Source organism: Rosa chinensis, chromosome 4 (assembly GCF_002994745.2).
Source record: "Rosa chinensis cultivar Old Blush chromosome 4, RchiOBHm-V2, whole genome shotgun sequence".
NCBI lineage: Eukaryota > Viridiplantae > Streptophyta > Magnoliopsida > Rosales > Rosaceae > Rosa > Rosa chinensis.
In genome coordinates, this window is record NC_037091.1 from 38024580 (window position 1) to 38044866 (window position 20287).

General features: G+C 36.6%; 2 protein-coding genes across 10 annotated transcripts; both read right to left on the bottom strand.

Moving 5' to 3' along the window:
• Positions 1–5182: 5182 nt before the first annotated feature.
• On the bottom strand, positions 5183–6949 carry LOC112201034 (chaperone protein dnaJ 20, chloroplastic). The gene is made up of 2 exons (XM_024342041.2): positions 6295–6949; positions 5183–5644 (listed from the first exon to the last, which is right to left on the bottom strand). Exons 1-2 carry the CDS (start codon positions 6748–6750, stop codon positions 5495–5497), a joined length of 606 nt encoding a protein of 201 aa, XP_024197809.1. The 5' UTR covers positions 6751–6949; the 3' UTR covers positions 5183–5494.
• A 5771-nt stretch (positions 6950–12720) lies between these two features.
• LOC112196048 (serine/arginine repetitive matrix protein 2) lies at positions 12721–20014 on the bottom strand. Of its 9 annotated transcripts, XR_005810484.1 has the most exons (10): positions 19855–20014; positions 18973–19637; positions 17877–18320; positions 17039–17555; positions 14803–16262; positions 14192–14718; positions 13814–13882; positions 13535–13624; positions 13344–13462; positions 12721–13108 (listed from the first exon to the last, which is right to left on the bottom strand). XR_005810484.1 is itself a non-coding variant. In XM_040519253.1 (6 exons), exons 2-6 carry the CDS (start codon positions 19505–19507, stop codon positions 14561–14563), a joined length of 3114 nt encoding a protein of 1037 aa, XP_040375187.1. In that variant the 5' UTR covers positions 19508–19637; positions 19855–20014; the 3' UTR covers positions 14097–14560. The 9 variants fall into 9 exon arrangements, 1 of the variants encoding a protein (XP_040375187.1); XR_005810482.1 differs by lacking the exon at positions 13344–13462; XR_005810481.1 differs by lacking the exon at positions 13344–13462 and having other exon boundaries at positions 13463–13624.
• Positions 20015–20287: the final 273 nt, after the last annotated feature.

Sequence of the window (20287 nt, forward strand, 5' to 3'; positions counted from 1 at the left end):
TTTCTCTAAGCATTTGTCCTCTCTCTCTCATTATCCTTCGTCTGCTTCTCTCTCTATCTCTCTCTCTCTCTCTCTCTCTCTCTCTCTCTCTCTCTCTCTCTCTCTCTCTCTCTCTCTCTCTCTCTCAGCACTAAAATTCAAGCCCCAAATCCAAACCCAATCGAACCCTAAATGATCTTCCCGACAAAATTATGATCCAAATCCTCTCCTTGATTCCGACCTTAGAGGCCATCCACAACTCCCTCGTCTCCCACCAATGGCGATCCCTCTGGTCCCGTCTCCCCTTCCTCGACTTCTCCTACCACCTCTTCCAAGTCAACGACGCCGAACCTCTCCCATTCACGAGCCACGGCTTCGCCGAGTTCGTCAATCGCTCTCTCATTCTCCTCCCCAATTCTCCGATCAAAACCTTCCGCCTCTCTTTCATCTTCTACCAGTACTACACCTCCCACGTCGACTTTTGGGTGCGCTCCGCCGTCACGCGCTTCTGGATGCGTGAGCCTGACCTCGACTTCTTCATCCACAAAGAGTACCATCTCTGGAGCGAGGAAGATCGAGCCCAGCGTGGAGGCAGATTTCTCCGACTTTTGCTCACTGATTTCGCTAATTTCGAGGTCCGATTCGCCGAGCTTCCGGTACTACAACGCCGTCTTCTGGTCCTGCTTGGCAATGATGGTGGTTGGTCTGAGATAGCTCCTCCGCCTCCGGAGGCTTCTTGCGGTGGTTCTGGTCTTTCGAGGCGAGTAAGGTGAAGTTAATACGGCGGCGTGGTTGCAGAGGAAGGCAGTGGCGCACGAGGCCATGGCGATGGGTCAGCTTGCTCCGTTTGCTCTCGGCCCCTTATCAGAATTTAACCGTTAACGAAATCAAGGTTCTAGAGTGTGTGAGAGACTGTGTGACTCTAGTGCGGCCATTACAAGGAGCATAAATTCATTGCCCCTGTTTCTTTTGCATTGCCTCCAGATCTAAGGAGCATAGCTGCATTGTTAGCTAGAGATATTTAGTCTTCCTTATGGCCCAGCTATCTGTTTTGTTTGCTAGCTATTCCAAATAGCTTATGTACTGAAAGTCTGAAACGAGGCCATTATTTAGGCATCCAAGAAATGAAGTTAATATGCCCCAATTCTGGATTTCTTCTTTTGGCAATGGTCTGGAGAAGATGATGCGTTTGAATCAATGTAAGACACAGTAGAGCAATACCCAATGTTCGGTCGAATCAATTCGTTACCCGAATTTGAAAATTCATCAAGAACTCTAAAAAATTCCACATTTTGGGAATTCACAAAAGATTAAACCATAAGATTCAAAACATACCTCAATGGATTCGTGATGCAAAGAGTAGTAAAAACCCAGAAGGATTCGCATCAATTTGGTTTGTAATTCCATGAAAAGAAGCTTGAAAATTACAAAAATGGAGGAGAACTGAGGAAAAAACAAAACAAAACAAGAATAAAGGGTTATTTAAAAAAAAAAAAAAAAAGGGTAAATTGGTCATTTTATGATCAAAATTGCCAGCTGGCAGACGAAGTAACGGAGGTAAAGGCCATATGTACCAATTTTCGGTCGGGCAGAGAACTTCAGGTACCGTATTGATTTTTTTTTTTTTGTCAGGTACCAAAAGTTATAAGGAGCCAAAGACGGGGTACCGTACGGACCATTTTCCCATCTCTAAATACCAAACATTGTAAAAGATAAGAAGGAAGTATAAAGATAAAAATCATAAAATAACCAACCTAGAGTCTATCCATGGCAAACTTCTTCGTAACTCCTTAATTGAAGTTATTCGAGAGAGATAAATGTTCAATTACGAGATAATAACGAATATTGAAATTTATAAAATAAAAAAAAAATAAAAAAATATCACACACATATCCGTGTGAAACTAAATATATTTATTAAATTTAATGTATTTAATTAATTTTTATTTTATTTTGAAATACAATTCACACAGATTTTTGTGTGTCAATTTTATTCACACAGATATCTGTGTGAATTTCTGACAGATATGTGAAAAAAAAAAAATTAATTCACGCAAACACACGTGTATCATCTTATTTCATACGAAAATCCATGTGAGTTTTATACGGATATCCGTGTGAATTTTTGCGGCCCCATTTTTAGAATATGTTTCACACGGTGGTGTGAATATAGTTTTCACATAGATATCTGTGTGAAAAATCTGTGTGTATTGTAGTGTTTTTCACACAGATATCTATCCGTGTGAATATTCGTGTGAATCTCATCTGTGTGCATTGGGGGTTTTTTTCTAGTAGTGCCCCGTGAGAAAAGCTTAAGGTTGACTCAACTCGGCTCTTCAAATGGTCCTAGATCCCACCGTTTTTTGGCCTTAAGGCTTAAGCCATAGCAAATGTGGGAGCCATCGTATCGATGCAAGTCGTTGATCTCAAGGAGGAAACGAACTACCCAAAACTCAAAACCTTTTTGGTGGAGGCAGCAGGCAGCGGTTTCTTGGTCCGAGTATAGTTTATTACCAATTTCCCAACAAACCCTTTCCCTCCTTCTAACAGTCAACCAAAGCCAAATTTAATTGAAATTACATGAGTCACCTAGCAGCCACCTGCTGGGATCTGCATCTGCATGCCTTCAGTTTCTCCAGTATTATTTCACAGCTTGAAAGCTCATCTTGTGGTTCAACCAAAAAGTCCAAAACGCAAATGGGTGATGGTGACCAGGATTATAAAATACCCTCAGATCTTGGTGGGTGAGGTCCATCCATGTTTTGGGATTGTTACTGATATTAAAAGATAATGCGTTCATTTGTGTTTAATATTGTTGATGAGACATTGATGGGATGACTGGATCGATGGATCGATATCTTTCGTTTAGATAGTAACAAAGATGGAAATTGATTTGCAAACAAAACTGTGTCTCACAATGGAGCTTGATTTGGACTTGGATTTACTATGTACTCGACTTTATCCAGTATCCACCTAGATCATCTGTGCTCACATTGGCGGCATTAAGCAAAATGCCGACAATCAACTCTGAACCTCATCTTTCAGAAATTCATTGTTCTCTTGTTTTTTTTTTTTAAAAAATAAATATAAAAAAATCATTGTTCTCCCACAAAATAAATTTTGTTTTCAATGAAAACGTTACAATTTATATTCTCAATGAAAACGTTACAATTTATTCTCTCAATAAAGACGTTACAATTTACTCTCTCCACGAAGACGTTACAATTTAAATGAATAAGTGCCCAAGAGAAACTTTCATATCCTGAGACGTTACTCTCTCGATGAAGACGTTATAATTTACTCTCTTTAAAGATGTTACAATTTACTCATTTCGAGGTAAAGATAGGAGGGTCAGCTGACCTCTTCAACCCTAAATAGTAACACCCATGTTTACAATAAAGAATTTACCGAAGAGAAACTTTCACCCTAAGATAGGAATATCAAGTTGAATTGAGGGGTCCTTTTAGCATTATTGATAGTTATGCTATATGCTAGTAGTTTTCCGTATAATATGCGAATAATATATGTATTGATGTATTTTTTCGTACTTTTGAATCTAAAAGTATAAATAAATTTATTTTACGTATTTTTACATAATTTATAATGACTATAAATTTAAAATTGTAAAATTAATTAATTAGTTAAAAATACTTTATCAAACTCTCCAACAAATTATTTGATGGATTTGACCGAATGTTATAATAGGGGTGGTTCTAGTTGGACCTCTAAATTTGATATTTGGTCCTCCAATTTTTTTCAATTATTAATAAACTTTGTCAAGTCATATGAAAAGACAAATAATGACAAAGTGAGAAAAATGAAAAAAAAAATTACTCTTTTTACCTCCCCAAATATAACATTCAATTAAATTGTTTTTTTTTCTTTCCGAAATTTCCTTATATTGCCATATAGTTTTATAATTTACCTAAAATAATTAAGTAAAAATAATAATTTATATAAATGGCCCATCATTTAATACCAAAGTAAATTCAAAACAATCTGATTTGGAATTTTCTTAAACTAAATTAATTGAATATTATGATATAGTTATTACTCAATCTTCCAACCCAAAACCCTTGAAATCCTTCTTTTTAGAAAATTCAAAAGGATTCTAGCAACATTTCAAGATCAAGAACCAACCCTCTGATTAATTTTGGCGGAGGAGAGACGTAATCATAAGAGAGAATTATCATGTGATTTTGATTCATTCTTCTTCTCGTGGTTGAAGATAGAGATAAAAAGTAGAGCAACAAATTATTGTATCTCATGTTCAAGGGTGTTTTGGTAAAAATAAGGAGGTCTACTTAGCTTTTCAAGTATTCTAAAAAGTAAATTAGAGGTATACTAAGTATAGGAGGTCCAAATAATAAATTTGGAGCTCCAACTAGAACCATCCATAACAATATCCTATACTATACGGGAAATATATATTTTACTAACTATGGTTGTGTCAGATTGGAGAAACTTGTAACAACCTAACTTCAATTGAAAGTTCCAAACCAAACATAAATCCACAAAGAATTTCAATTTCGGCTCGGTAGGAAAAAACTGTCTATGCAACTTGGTCAAAAGTTCATAACAAACCCCATCCTTATGTGTACAAATCTTGTACTACTTGCACTACTAAAAATCAGGACAGCCTTTTCATAAAAAAAATATATATATAAAAAATCAGGACAGCCTGGTCTTCCAATACTTCGAAGGTTAGTCTTCTAAGAGCTCAATTGGCCGAAACTACGATTTATCACTTATGACACGTTTACTTACTTGGAATGAAAAATAATCATGAATCGGAGACAACTGGAATGAACGAACAAATGAATTGTTATTGATTCCTTCGTAATATAATTCCTGAGTATTCAGGAATCAATTCCTTATAAGGAGGTGAGACCTACATTAATTCTAATTCCTTCATTCTGATTCCTTTATGTGTTAGTAAACGTATGAATAGTTTTACCCCATAATCATTCATTTTCATTCCAAGTAAATAAACGTGCCCTTAAGAAGTCGAACTTGGTAAGGGATGATTATATTCAGAATTTTCAATCATTTTCTTATAATTAACAATTTGTCAACTGTAGTCGTATTAGTAGATGATTTTGTCATTTACTAAATCTTTTTTTTTTTTCATCTACAAATTTATTAAAATTTTGTTCAACATGCATAAGAACACCGAATCAATACTCAAACAAAACATACTCGAATGATATTGAGCAATAACGTTTGCTCAAGTAACAAAGAGAAAATGGGTTATGACCAAGTCTTTATCTGGCAAAACTTTATGTACACTACATACCTTGCCTATATTTATGGTTGTCAAGAGCAGCAAAACAACTTTACATTTTTCTATTTGAACATCCATCTGGTTCAGCATATTATTAGTACTTTCTTTGCTTCGCAGTGGCAATGGTTAACTAGATGGCAGCTTTAGTTTCCTCTCTAAAACCAACCATAACTAAGAAGCTAGGGCAGATATGTTGATATAACTATAAACATCAGACATAAAGAGAACCTATTTATACTTCATCAGACAGTCCCTCTCTTTGCCGACGCATTCTAGCTCCCCATGACATATTTTGTCGATCATCCTTGTATGAGCTTCTTCTCTTCAGCTCAGATAGCTGGCTTTGCCAGCGATTCTTCCAGTCACCTTTTCCTTCCATTCCCTGAAAGTATGAATAATTCCAATTAAAACTCGATCCAAAGAAGCAATTCCAAACGAAACCAGAATCAATCCAACACATATTTTCATTAAAGGAGTGGCTAAACAAATCTTAGAATGCATACTGAGACAAATCTCCATTCCTGATGGCTCTGGCAACATTGACCTCACATAACATATAACTACTGGTACATTCATTTGAATTTTCAATCAAAACACCCTTATTTGGCTCAAGTTGACTGAATATATAAAGCATCTACAGAAGTTGGCTGCTGTTTGACCAACTGACCAAGTCCAGTGAATTCTTCATATATTTCTATTTTCTCCCATACAAGTCAATACCCTGTTTCTTTATCTATAAAAATCATTCTTCATTCTTCTGCAACCCAATTCATCACAGAAACATAAAAAAAAGAACAAAAATTTTATCTTTTAAAAACCCACTTCATTAAGAATAAGAAAGGAAAAAAAAAAAAAACTATTACATACCCAGATTGAAACAGACCCAACAAAAAAAAAACTGATATAATAAAAAAAAAAAATGTTCCGCTCAAAAACTACAGAAATTTCCAAAATTGAAAACCAAAACTGAAAACCCCAGATAAATTCTAAAATCAAATACAATAATAATAATAATAAAAAAGATCCAATTACCTCATCATATTGGTATCTTCTAGCAGAGAAGGCAAGGTGAAGACCCCTAGCCATGTCCTGATCATACATAGCCCTCCTCCTCGAATCCGACAACGTCTCATACGCCTCCTGAACCCGAATAAACTTCTCCGTATACTCCTCGACCCGACCCGGCGGCGACACGTCCGGGTGGTACTTCCTTGCCAGCTGCTTGTACGCCTGCTTGATCTCCGTTATGGATCCGGACTCGGGTATCCCCAGCAGCTCGTAAAACGACAGCTCCTTCCGCTCCTCCTCCGCCGCCGCCGCGTCGTTCACCGTCGCCGCCTTGGCCTTGATCGACCCGAACCGGGTCGCCCGGGACGAGAACACCGGCAGCGAACTGGGTTTCGGGTCGGGCGCGGGTCGGGCGGTGGAGATGGTGGTGACGTAGAGGCGGGAATCGGCTCCCGGGATTGTCAAGCCGTAGCTTGGCATCTCTTGTCTATCGATCAATATTGGTTTTGTGGTTAAAATTGGAAAAAAAAAAGTATTGAGGATTTTAAAGTTGGGAAAGGAAAGCAAGAAAAAAATTGAGGATGGAGGAATTGGAGAGGAAATATATAAATAAGAGACGAAGATTTAGAAAGGGATGGATTTAAAATGACGTCTGTGGAGTGGATTTGATCGGGTATTGGGTTACAGAGGAGAGGTGCACTACGTTATGTATAGCTATTGGGTTACAATGGCAAAAGGGTCATTTCGTACTTTTCTTTCCTCTCACGTGACATGTTGGGGTCTTTTTCAATTTCTTCTTTTTCTAATTTTGGGATGATTAATCTATGGACTCATTTATTATTGATATAATTGGCGGTTTGTTATTTTAGGTTTTACGTTAGTGTCAATGTATTTAAGTCAATTTGCAATCTTGAATTTTCAAATCAATTAATTTGATGCCCCAGGTTTTATGTAGTTAATTTATTGTCCTATGTTTTATCTCAGTTTGCTCCCCTAAATTTTTAAAATTAGTTAATTTACTATTAAAGTTTTATTTCAGTTAATTTACTGTCTTAGATTTTTAAATTTAGCCAATTTACTTACGCATGTTTTCCAAATTAATATCTTATCTAAATTTTCAAAATTAACTTATTTGCTATCTGAACTTTCTGGCAAGATGTGTATAGAATAATTATGAATATAAAAAGGAAAGTAGCTATCTGAACTTTTTTTTTTTTGGGTCTGAAATTACTATCTGAATTTGATTAATTAATTATTAAAGAAAGGGTGAAAAACTGAGGCAATTAACTATTTTAGAATGTCACATCCATCAAGCACTAGATTGAAACACCTGGATAATCTTAGACTAATGACAGCTGCATAAATGTTTCATATTAATTAGAAACTTAAACTAAAATATCTTGTTCGGCAAGGATGATCAGCAAATAATCTTGAAAATGATGTGAGTTTTAACTTTTAAATGGAACACTAATTGAAACTTGCACAAGTTGTCAACCAAATACCGTCATCAATATCATGAAATAATTAGTGACAACCCTTTTGTTCATGAAAAGGCCGGCAAACACTTACTACTTGTTCTTAGTTTATATGTTTTACAATAGTTAATAGAAATCATTAAAACTAAATTCCAAAAAAGCCAATTCTTCTAAACGACCCATGCCAATTCCATATGCAAATCAAATGATAAATATGAAATCACTAAAAATTGTTCCATAGAAGTCTTCTGATTATATATATTAGTCTCAAGAAGCATGATTTCTTGATAATAATAATAGTATAGCTATATGGAAGGCACCTACCTACATTTCCTTCTGCCTCACCCTCTTCCATTTCTTTTGTTCATGTGCAAAACAAGAGCAATCAATATCTCCAACAATAGTTTCATACCTACTTTATAATGATATCATTGTATATGCGTTGGCAGAAGTACGGACACATTTTCTTTATAGAAAAGATATTTGATAGATGGGGGATCAAGATATTTCCAAAACTTTTTACTAGAAAAAGTTCTAGAAGTTTATTTCCAAAAAAAATATTTCTTTTTGGAACAAATTTTGATGGGTGCGGCTATTGTCATCTTATTAATTACTTTGTTTACCCTACAAATTTATAATTTATTAAAAGACTATAATACTCTAATATAAAATTACAATAAATGACAATATCTTACTAAAAATTATAATTATTTGTCTTACTACACCATGCAAAACAAGTATTTAAACTTCATTCTCAATTTTTTCATTCATTGTTAAACCCTAAACTTCATTTTATAAGGCCTCAAACACAACTCCCCTAACTACATCAGATCATCTAACGTCTACCATGATTAGCCATTACCAATTAACTCACATATATAGTTGCAATAGTCTTGGCTAATCTTCTTGTCTCAATTATTTAAACAACTAAAATCCAACTTCACTGGAACTTGTAAATGTAGTCCCAAAAGTCCCAATAATATATATCAAGACAAGGTGTACTCATTGTAGTAGTTAAAACTCAAATTTAGGGTATATAAGATTGATAATCAAGGGTTACAGTTTTTTTGATAGAAAATGTTACGGCTTGTGTTCTTAAACAAATTGTTGTATCTTGTATTAATAATGTTATAATGTGTTAACGTATGACATGCATACAATTGCCTTAAAAGTGGTAAAATGAGTCCTCAAAATAGTAATATTAGTCCTCAAAGTAGTAACATGAGTCCTTAAAGTGGTAAATTTTCTTAGTTACCACATGAGTCCTCAAAATAGTAATATTAGTCCTCAAAGTGGTAACATGAGTCCTTAAAGTGGTAAATTTTCTTAGTTTACCATATGAGTCCTGAAAATAGTAATATTAGTCATCAAAGAGATAACATGAGTCCTTAGAGTGATAAAAATAGTTGATGTATGAGAAATGTTAACATACCATAGCTTTACCCCTTAAAAGATTGAGACTTTATAAGACTAATTGACTGAAAGAGACGAGGAGGAAGTTCCTTCTCAAGAATTGAGAGAGACGTAGAGGAAGCCAAATAGAAAAAGAATTCGAGTTAACTCTATATTGTAAAAGGGTATTTTTAGTACTGCAAATGGGTGAACGAAGTAAACTTGAAATTAAAAAACTATATGTAGGGTGAGAAGAGAATATAAGATGAATAAAGTAAATAGTAGAGTGGAAATAGCCGCACTCAATTTTGATTTAGCAACCATATAGTTTACGCCCGAATACAAAGATACAAACTTATACCCATTTTGTCTAGGGGTGTGCAAAACATGGTACAAACATGGCCAAAACCGACCGATAAATATGGTTTGGTTAAGGTTTTTTAACTTTGAAAATTGAAAATTGGTTCAATACCGAACCAAACCATTTATGAACTGGGTTGGTTTGGTTTCTCTTGTACTTAAACCGCAGAACCCGAACTAACCGATATGTTTGAAACATAAGAGAAAAAGTTTTTTTTATATATATATACAAATAGTAAATATATATATTCATTTGTCCGGTTTGTTCTAAGTAAGTTCTAAATCTCCAGTTATAACTTTATTCTCAAATGATATACTATCATATTGAATTCAAGGCTCAAAGGCCTAAAACCTTAATATATAATCGCTACAATTTTTTTTATCCTTTCATATCACATCTCTGATCTCTCAATCTTTCATTCTTTTACCTTTAATACTATCATATTAAGCTAGTATTGATGGCTAAGTTGTTAAATAAGTGAATCATTTTAAATCTAATTAATTTAGATTTTAGTTTTGGACTATATGTTTTGGATTTTAATTATTGAATTTTAAATTTAGATAATTTAACATAATTTCAATTCTTGAGATTGAATTTTTACTATGAATTTTTTCATAAATAGTATGTTAATATTATATAGGTGAAAACCGCCTAACCGACCAAACCAAACCATCTTTAATTGGATTGGGTCGGATTGAGTTTTTTTTTTTATGACCGGTTTTCCAAAATGCCTAAACCGCTCACTTTGGCATAGAGACGATTTGGAGTCAAGACCGATCCAACCCAATCCGTGTGCAACCCTAATTTTGTCAATTTAAACGGTTCACTACTCGTGATAATTGGGGGGGGGGGGGGGGGGGGTGTGATGCGGCACTTTTGGTGAAAATTATTGTTAATTAAAAAAAAAAAGTTTAATAAGACAAATTTAAAATATTCATTAAATTATCCTCACGTCTCTCTCTCATGTAAACCGTCAAGCAAATACTGTAGCTCATACTCTTGCTCAGATAGCTCTTCAAATGTATCTCATTCTTGGTTTTTGTATGCTCTCAAGTTTATAAGGGATGTCATTTTGAGCGATGCCAATCGCTAGTTGAATGAAATCATTTACTTTTCAAAAATAATTCATCAAATTACGAGAATAAAATTTATTTATCGGTGTAATACAAGTTACTGAATTATAATTTGCTCTTATTTTGAAGTTTAACTGGTTTGGTTTTACCAATAATTAACTTTTAGTTAATCTCGTCAATAACAAAAAAATTTGCCTCGGAAATTATTGTTGTAGGTGCAACAATTGGGACTGTGGTATCTTTTTTAGGCCCTCCGACCGCAGTGGCTCTCCCTCTAATCGTTTTCCAAGCCGATGTCCCTCGGACTCTGTCAGCTTCTTTGTTTTTCACTGTGAAGGTTCAAGGAAGTGAACATTGGTCGTTAAGTATTCAACCGCTGTCAAGTAGCCTCTTACATTTTAGGTTTGTTGAGTGTTCATCATCATGACAGATTCTTACATAGGACAAATGTATCACCTGACGGTGGGACTGACCTATTAAAATCTAGAAAATTTTAAGTGTGTTTCAAAACTATTCTTATTTTATTAAAGTGAATATCCAAAACAGATACTTGATCGATCTAATGAAGTAGTGGCCAGTGGATGACAAATGTAAAATGTGATACACGGGCGTCAAGAGGTAGATTGGGACCGGCCGGTCTACATCCCTTTGATGCCAAAGTCAATGCGTGTAATAATGTTAAAAGAGTATAGGCAGTGAGTAATAAATACATACCATTAATAAGGAAAGTTTATGTTTCCTTTTGCTTGTGCCCGATGTGGGACTTTTGAGTAGTTGTAGACCCCATACTGGGGATATTTGCACCCACACATAAAATTGTGTGTAGGCTATTTTTAAAATTAACGATAAAATTGTTTGCTATCACATAAAATTGTTTGCTATTTTTAATTAACGATAAGCCCTATATACATTTCTATTGTAACTTAATTTTATTTTTGCTCAGAAACAGTGACAAGGAGAATATACATTTGTAATACAGATGTCAAGCAGAGAATACATGTTACCAAAAGAGAGTGGCACAGGGGGAGTTTGTTCAAATATTGGCGGTCTTTTTTGGCTACTTGGCTACATTATACTTAACTCTCAACCGTCTGGTAGAGTCTATGTTGTGGGCGCCGCCACCTCTTAGGCGCGCACCTCTGCACTCTGCCGCTGTAGATCTCAGACGAGCCCATAGTTTCTCAACTGCACACAGCAGTTTGCCGAATTTGGGCCAACCAGTGCGCACCATGGGGTTGGCACACAATCCCAGGGACCTACTCGAACTATCCAGATCATAGTTAAGATTTTCAATGGCACATATTGACATCTGTGTCAAGATAGCACCCGTAAAATTTTATCGAATTCCAATTCCTTTAGATCAGCTCTTAATGGTGCGTTAGATGAGAAAATTATAAAATCTGTTATAAGTAATGATGAAATCTTTAACTCTATCAATTTAAAATTTCATTAATTACAATTTCTATTATTTGTTTCATCTATTTAGGATTTGAAATGTGTAATAAATTAAGAAAATTTAAAACAAATAAAAAAATCAAATAGAAAAAAATCTTGTTTTGAAAATAAAAATTGAATACTGCAAAAGAATTCGTAAATAACACCTATTTTGATGAAAATTGAAGTGAGGAATTTAAATAACGAATTCCTTCGTTTTTTTTTCCACAGATAAATTTAAAATTTTCAATCTAACAATGTCAAACGAGGGAACTGGTTTTTAAAAATTATAAAATTCTCACTTTCAATTAAATTCCATCATTTTTTCCCACATCCAAACACACTGAGGAGGAACTTCTCGGTAGCAAAACGAAAAAATTTAAACGTAATTTTTATCCCTATTCTGTAACGAAACTTCGTAGCGGGAACTATTTTCTGGGTTCTCATGCAGTTCAGCCTTTCCTAGATGATATGCCAGGTGGTCAGCCCTCGTACGGTTCAGACTCTCCTCGATGATATTGCTGGCAGTGGTCACCTCATATAGTTGACACCCTTTGATGATATTGCAGGCAGTGGTCACACTAGAGTTGTAGGTTCTAACGTTATGTTCACTAGTTAGGTTCTAACCAAAGAGAGTTGCTACGTTTGCAGCCGATGTGCAGTGTTACAGCAACTCAACAACAAATCTTGCACCCATGACAAAGATTGACAACAATGAAGAAAAATAAAATTGATTTGAACCCTCTATTCTTTTTGATCAACCAGAAATGATCTACATCTCAAAGGAAGTGTAGACACATTTCCCAAACACTAAGGACATGTTTACCATGATAAGTTGGAAGTACAGAAGCTGAGGAAGTATGAAATCCTCCATTGGTGACCGTCTTACAAAAGAGGCCAAACAAGAACAAAATGCATTTCCAACTTGAAACCTGTTCCCTCCTAAAGATCCCTCTCTAACTATGAATTATTCTTGAAAAAAAAAAAAGTAATCAAATATAGAAGGGAGAAGAACACAGTCGAAGCTAAAACACGGATACTCAGTCGAGCATACTCAGTTGAGACCAAAAGGGCAGCAGCAGTCAGACCATCCAGAGCTCATCCTAAAGAAATTGGGAGAAGGAAAAGAAGCGCAACCAACAAAAAAAAAAATTGAAAATGGTTCAGCTATCAACAAAGGCCACTTTTAGACAACTTAAAATAGGACTTTATGTTTTCTAGCAAGCAATAGTAGCTAGAACTCCAAGCATAAAAGCAGCTATGACAGATAATATGGAACAGATCAAACAGACAAATCATTCCATTGTTGAATCCAACTATCAAAGGCTGGCCACATACCAACATTTGTTTGTTTGGTTTAGTGAAATTTCCAACACCAATGATACAACTATATCTGAACGTATAAACCAGATGTTATATCAAGAAATGGAACTCAACCCTGAAGTTTTATCAATTACCTGCTAAAAAACAACATTTTCAAATCACCACGAATTTAAGTCAAGATTGTAAATCAGGTGATCTGCTCATACCCAAATAATGTGCAAGTTTGACACAATTCATCCCAGCAACGTCCGATATCACTCGAACTTAGAAGTAGCTTTACCTAACCAGAACCAGTCCTAGGGGGAAGAGGAAAAGAACAAAAAAAAAAAAGAGAGAAAAAAAGAAGAAGAAAAGATGCGGAAGGAGTAAGACACCAATTTATAACATTGAGGCAAGTTACTTCAGTTCATTTAATATAATCTCAACCAAGAATCCCAAAACTTTCAGAACTTGGACAGACGCTTCACAGCATAAGCTCTCCATACCTTCGTCAGTGAAAATCACCCTGCCAAATTGAATCTCAGAAAGCTCCAACCAAAATCACCATGAGTAACCTGCATGTGTTTGAGACATAATAGGCCCACCATACCATCAAACATAGATAAAAGAAAATGGACCTCTGACCAACCATATCAATACACACCAAGGACGGACTTCTCAAAGAAAAAGAAAAATGTAGAATCGGAGACAACCCCAATCCAACAAAAAAATTTGGAAACGATACTAAAGACAAAGAATATCTTGTTGAAAAAACAACTACGCACCAACTTAACAAGAGCAAAAAACATAAATTGTAGCAATAATTATTAAACAAATAGTTGAGTAATTCAGAATGCAAAAATAGAGGTAATGATCCAACATACATCAATCTGTTAAAGAAGCTCACTACAAACACTGGATGGATGATTGCAGATGATATCAGAACACTCTTGAAATACATAAACCATATCCAGATCAGCTCAGAGACCGACACGAGGACCTGCAACAAGATAAACAAAGAAAGAGAGTACTTATGAAGAGGCACACAACAATAGAAACACTAAGCAATCTTCCAAGAAAAAGCGCCCGTCTTATGAGAAGTAGCAGCCCATTCCCCAGACTGTTTGAGCTCCTCGAATAGTCCCTCGTATTATGCTGGAGTCTGTATCATTGCAACCAAACTCATCAACACCTACAGTGAGAGATAGTCTTGATCTAAAGCCCCATGGTCTCCATTCATACTTTCACAAGTTTTACTCTTCTGCACTAGCGTCATCAGAAAACATATCCGCCTTAGATGCCAGAGAGCTTCTATTCTGAGCCTTCAGCATGTTGTAATCCTTCCCAGAGCCTGCTCTGGAAACATCATCCCCATTAGGTGACTTTTCATAATCACTTTGATATTCTGGACCTGTAGGCAAGCAAAAATCAATATTCAGCCACTCCCAATAATCAGAACTTAAGAATCAGTATCTATCACATTTGTTAAAATTACCAGCTTTCCAAAGATCATCCTGTCTGCTCAATCCTTCACTGTCAAGATCACCGATACCTCGACTGTCCTGTGTTTCCATATTTCCCAGCGATCCCTTTGAGGAAAAGTCCTCTTTACTTGAAGTGACCATCTGATCATTACTTTTCTTGGTTGAATAGTTCATCAGCGAACCTGATTCCTCATTGCCATCTTCATAATGCTTTAGTTCATCATCACCATTCTTATCTCTTTTAGACCTTTGATTTTTGCCTTCAGAAGATTCTGACCTAGAGCGCCGCCTCCTGGGCTTTAAATCATTTTCAACTGAACTTCTTGGGGATAACATACTTCCTCTCTGACTCTCACGTTCTAGTGATACTGATCTGGACCTTCTTCTCCTATGCCTCTTTGCTTTTTCATCTCTACTTTTATCAGCTCTATCATTGAGGCGCTGCTTTCCTTCAGCAGATCTTGACCTTGACCTCCTTCTGTGCTTCAATTTGTGTTCATCAAGTCTTCTTGGAGATGACTCCCCTCCTCTGGCAAGCTTAGGATCTGGAGATGATGATCTGGACCTTGACCTTGATTGCCTTCTATCACGACGCTTGGATTTTTTATCTCTACCTCCATCCACCTCCTTCGAGTGACGCCTCCCTTCCACAGATTTTGACCTTGAACGTCTTCTATCACGATGTTTTGATTTTTCATCTCTCATTTCATTAGTTTTCTCATCAGAGAGATGCTTACCTTCCAAAGATTTTGACCTGGACCGCCTTCCACTACGGTGTTTTAGTTTACGATCCCTAGTTTCATCCGCTGACCGCAGCTTTACTTCCACAGATTTTGACCTAGACCGCCTCTTGTGTTTGGATTTGTTTTCATCCAGACTTCTTGGAGATGACCGCCTTCTGTGATGCTTACCTTCCGCTGAAACTGACCTGGATCGCCTTCTTTCTCGATGCTTTGATGTTTCGTAGTGGGTTTCATCTTTTTTGTCATTTAAGAGATGTTTATCCTCTGGAGAATTGGACCTAGAACTTTTTTTGTGCTTGGATTTGTCTTCATCACCTCTTGGAGATAACCTACTCCCCGTATGATGACCTGGTGATCTAGACACAGCACGAGTTGCTCTACGTGGAGAACGTTCTCGTCGATGTTTGGGTGATAACGAATCAACTCGATGTGATTTTCTTGTTCGAGGAGAAACACTCCTACTCCTATTTCTCCTTGAGGCATATGACTGATGATCATCTGATCTATCTGAATCCCGCCTTCTACTTCTTTCACTGCCATTCCTAACATCTCTATATGACCGTCGGCCATTGTCATAGATTGAATGGTGGCGTGACCTGAATGGGGATCTGGATCTACGACCTCTTGTATAGCGGGGTGGAGGAGAGTAAGAAGGAGACTTCCACCTTCGGCGATAGTTGATAGGTGATCTCGATCTGGATTTCGACCTTGCACGAGGTGATGGAGACCTACAAAAAGAGTAATTTGATTAGTGAAACAAGTAACTTAATTAAACAAAAGAAGCACTTTTAACATATACCAATGAAGGTGAAAAATAGCATGTTCAATACAACCGCATACAATTATCTGCTTCCCTATCTATGTAATAAAATTATATCCACAGTTGATATCTACAGTTCTCAACAAAGAAAGTTAAAAAAAAATTAAAAAGGAGAAAGTCATAGAATATGCAAACCATTGCTCTAAAACCCAAGATTCATGCCCACGACTACAGCTTTCCCCAAAATCTGGACAAGCCACTGCTGCTTAGGCATTTTAATCTCTCTCTACCATTTTATTTTCATTGATCTTTAATTAGTATTTGTGGATAGAATGTTTCTGCTAGCATAAGTTTTAGCTCTTTTACCTTTCACAAAAAATTTAGAAACAATAAAAAATGAAAAATCTTTTAACCTTCCAACAAAAGGACATATTCAATCACAATTTCAACTTCAGCAAGAATTTTGTTTTTAACTTTATATCATAACATACAAATTCCTGCAGAACGTTTTTAACTATCCCTTCCTAAAAGCATGAGTGAACAATACTATGTAAAATTCCAAATGTAGGATTTTCAGCCTTGCACAGTTTATAAACTTGAAACAAAAAGAAAAAAATGCATCACGCGGTTCAAGTCAGACTCTAGATGGTGAAAGGTTCCTACAATATATAAATATTTCTTAATTGAGGAGCAAGACATGTAAACGCAATGTAGAAGTCATCATTTCATATCAATGTAGCATACCTAGATTTCTCTTTTGTTTCAGTCTCTTCAATTTCCACTCCATCAGCTTTTAATTTCTTACTTATTTCTGCTGCTCTGGCTGCAGCTAACTCTGTTGCCGTCTTCATGGTTGCAGCTCGGTTAGCTGCCTGTTGAGCAGTCATAGTTTGCTGCATAAGCAAAGCCTGCTGGAACTGCATCTGTTGCATTGCAACAGCTTGCTGCATCACCATGGGCAAAGATGAAGAAGTCATTTGAGAATTCATAGCAGATTTCTGAGGTACTGATTTTGCCATCTCAACATTCAAAGGACGGCCTCCAACATCCATATTATTCAATGCCAGGGCAGCAGTTGCTTCTTCAGGTTTTGAGTATTCTATATAAGCAAAATGCTTTGAATCAGTGATGGTACATTCAACAACCGTACCACAAAAGCTAAAAAGTTGTTTCAGCTGTTCCACAGTGAGAAGTGGGCTAAGATTGCTAACTTGAAGTGTTCTCTTTAACACATCAGCCTTCCCAGCTTTGTCAGGTGAACCTAAGTAGAAGAATCATATTCAGTTCCAACATATTTACATATAAAAATATAGCAACCATAAGAACCACAAAAGGGGCCAGCACATCTTTAAACAAGAGTAAAAGAGAAGCCAAACTAGACATAAGAAACTAGCAAACATAACATCACATAGTATTTATCACCAGATACAATTATAGAGGTATACCAGAGCAACCATAAGAACCACAAAGGGGGCCAGCACATCTTTAAACAAGAGTAAAAGAGAAGCCAAAGTAGACATAAGAAACTAGCAAACATAACATCACATAGTATTTATCACCAGATACAATTATAGAGGTATACCAGAGGAGTCTTTGTTTGACTGAGCTTGTGCATGCACCTGATTTGCATGGGCTTGAAGAGCCTGGGCAGCGACAATTGCCTGAGCAGCAGCCATTGCAGCTGCAGAAGGTGCCATAGGCACTTGACTAACATTTCCCATATTGGTTGTTGCAGCCAATGCAGTCATTAGCAGCTGGTGAGGTGGGTGATTCAACTTACAATCGGCTTTGGCACACCGACCATTAAGGTATTCTCTACAAACTTCCCCAAGAGATGCTCCAATTCCGGGCAAAATAGCCCCACCTAAAGCACCAGGAACAATGCCGGGAATCATTCCCAGTAATCCGGGAAATGCCCCTGAGACAGAACCTGAATAATTTGGCATGTTAGGCATCGTTTGGTTGACTAGATTTGGAAATGAGGATGCAGGAGCCAATCCCAGTAGTCCTCCAGTACTAGTACTACCTGCATGGCAATAAAGCAATTTCCGTCATGAAGATTATTAGCAACTCGTGAATGTGCAGTTTACCCTATCATCAGTACTTCTTAATAATAAGAAAAAGAAAGAAAACAAACAATATTCTTTCTGCAAAAGAATTACACATATAAACATAATTTTAATTTTTTTTCTTTTCCAATTTCAAATTGTATTTGCCTGTTATTTACTGGATTTTCCTAAAAAGAGAGCCAAAGCCACATATAAGTCAGAGCATTTGATATGCTCACAATGAATACACACTGAATGCACACAAAAATTGGCTCCGTTCGGGATCAGTTCTCTATAAGAGCTTTAGTTATGTAGTGATGTAGTGGTTCCACTAAAGCAGATGCACATATAGCTTTTACAAAACTTTTTAAGTTTGTAAGAAGAAAACACAAACTGGTTTTTGAAAAACCTCCAAAAAGTGCTTCTATAACTCCAAAAACACTTGCAACCATTTTTGACAAATGCTGAAAAGCTCTTATGATATTTAGGTCTTAGAAGCAAAACCAGACAGAGCCCATATTGACTACGAAAACCTAAAAACTCCAACTAACAATTAGCCTGCAACACATCAATTAATACCTGACTAGATGCAGTAACATGGATATGTAAAAGCTCAGAAATTGCAATTACCTGCACTGAAGAACACAGGGAAAGGGCTACCCATGATAGGTCTCCCATTACACTCAATTGTCACCATGTAATTCCCTCGTTTCGGAACCACATAAGTTACTGTATACGTCCCATCGCCCATATCCTTCACCATTCCTTCTTGCTCTGAACCGCCAACCCCCACTCCAGGCATAACCTTCACCTTAATCTGCGCACCGCCATTCGGAACCTTCCTCCCATCAGAGTCCTTCGTCACCACCATAAACGAAGACGGCGCACAGGCCGTACCGCCTGCAATGCCGGCCCCTGCCGCAGTGCACTTTGTAGAGTCCACGGGTCCAATTGGCTTGTTGGCCAAGTCCTCAGCTTCTTCCGATTCACTATCAGATCCGGCCCCGGCCGCAACCTCTTTCTCTTTGCTTTTGTCCACATCCTTGAATGTGGCTTCAAAAGCAGCTTTTGCCGCAGCGGCTTTCTCAGCCTCACTCTTCACCCTAGCCTCCTCCGCTTGCTTCATCCATATTGGCTTCACTACAGCCAGGTTTCGATCAGCCATCAATGCCCCTAGTTCGCACCAAATACCAAACCCTCAAATCTCACTACACCTTTCTTCAATTCAATTAAGTGCAAAACTATATCAAACACCCAACGCCTTCATTCACACTCCTCTTCAAAGCCCTAGAAGGCTAGAATCAACCAAAATAAACAAAGCCCATTACCAAAAATGTAAAATAACAAAAAAAAAAAAAAAAACCCTAATCCTATAACTTGGGAAGCTTTTCTCTTAGTTATCAAAGATTCAGAGTTACCGGTATGATAAAATTTAGAGTAATCTGAAGAGAGAGAGAGAGAGAGAGAGAGGAGAATATGATGTTAGGAATTAGGGGTGGCCGGAGGACGTACCTATGGTGTTACTTCCGGACGGCGTAGAATTTGGGTTCGCGATGAGGTGGGATATTTCCGAATGGGAGAGGCACCAGATTCGCAGACCTCTTTTGCAAACCCTTTTAACCCTTTTTTTCCTCGTTTACAAGCTTTTTATTTTTTTATTTTTTTTTTGGTGTTACATAGAAGCTATTTATTCCTTTTTTTATTCCTAAAGTACTTCTATTCAAACCTCTTATTTAATTATTTGGACTCCCTTCACAAGATTTTACATCAAACTTCTGAACTTAACCTTTTGTTGTCAGCCACTTCTACTGACGTTCTAAGATCACCACTAGTATTTCGATCTCTATCTTCTTCTTTTTTTTGGCAAAGAGGGAAAAAATAAAGTACGAGCATAAAAAATCTTCTTAGATTTACATGTGGTATGGGGCTTATAACCAAAAGGAAA

Bases quoted from the DNA above. Each gene is read 5' to 3' on its own strand.
- LOC112201034 (XM_024342041.2), bottom strand. From the start codon at position 6,750: ATGCCAAGCTACGGCTTGACAATCCCGGGAGCCGATTCCCGCCTCTAC. The intron at 5,645-6,294 runs GTAATTGGATCT...TCATACTTTCAG, and splicing joins GAAGATACCAATATGATGAG to GGAATGGAAGGAAAAGGTGA.
- LOC112196048 (XM_040519253.1), bottom strand. From the start codon at position 19,507: ATGGCTGATCGAAACCTGGCTGTAGTGAAGCCAATATGGATGAAGCAA. The intron at 17,556-17,876 runs GTATACCTCTAT...TCTTCTACTTAG, and splicing joins GTCAAACAAAGACTCCTCTG to GTTCACCTGACAAAGCTGGG. The intron at 14,719-14,802 runs GTAATTTTAACA...GCTTGCCTACAG, and splicing joins GGATGATCTTTGGAAAGCTG to GTCCAGAATATCAAAGTGAT.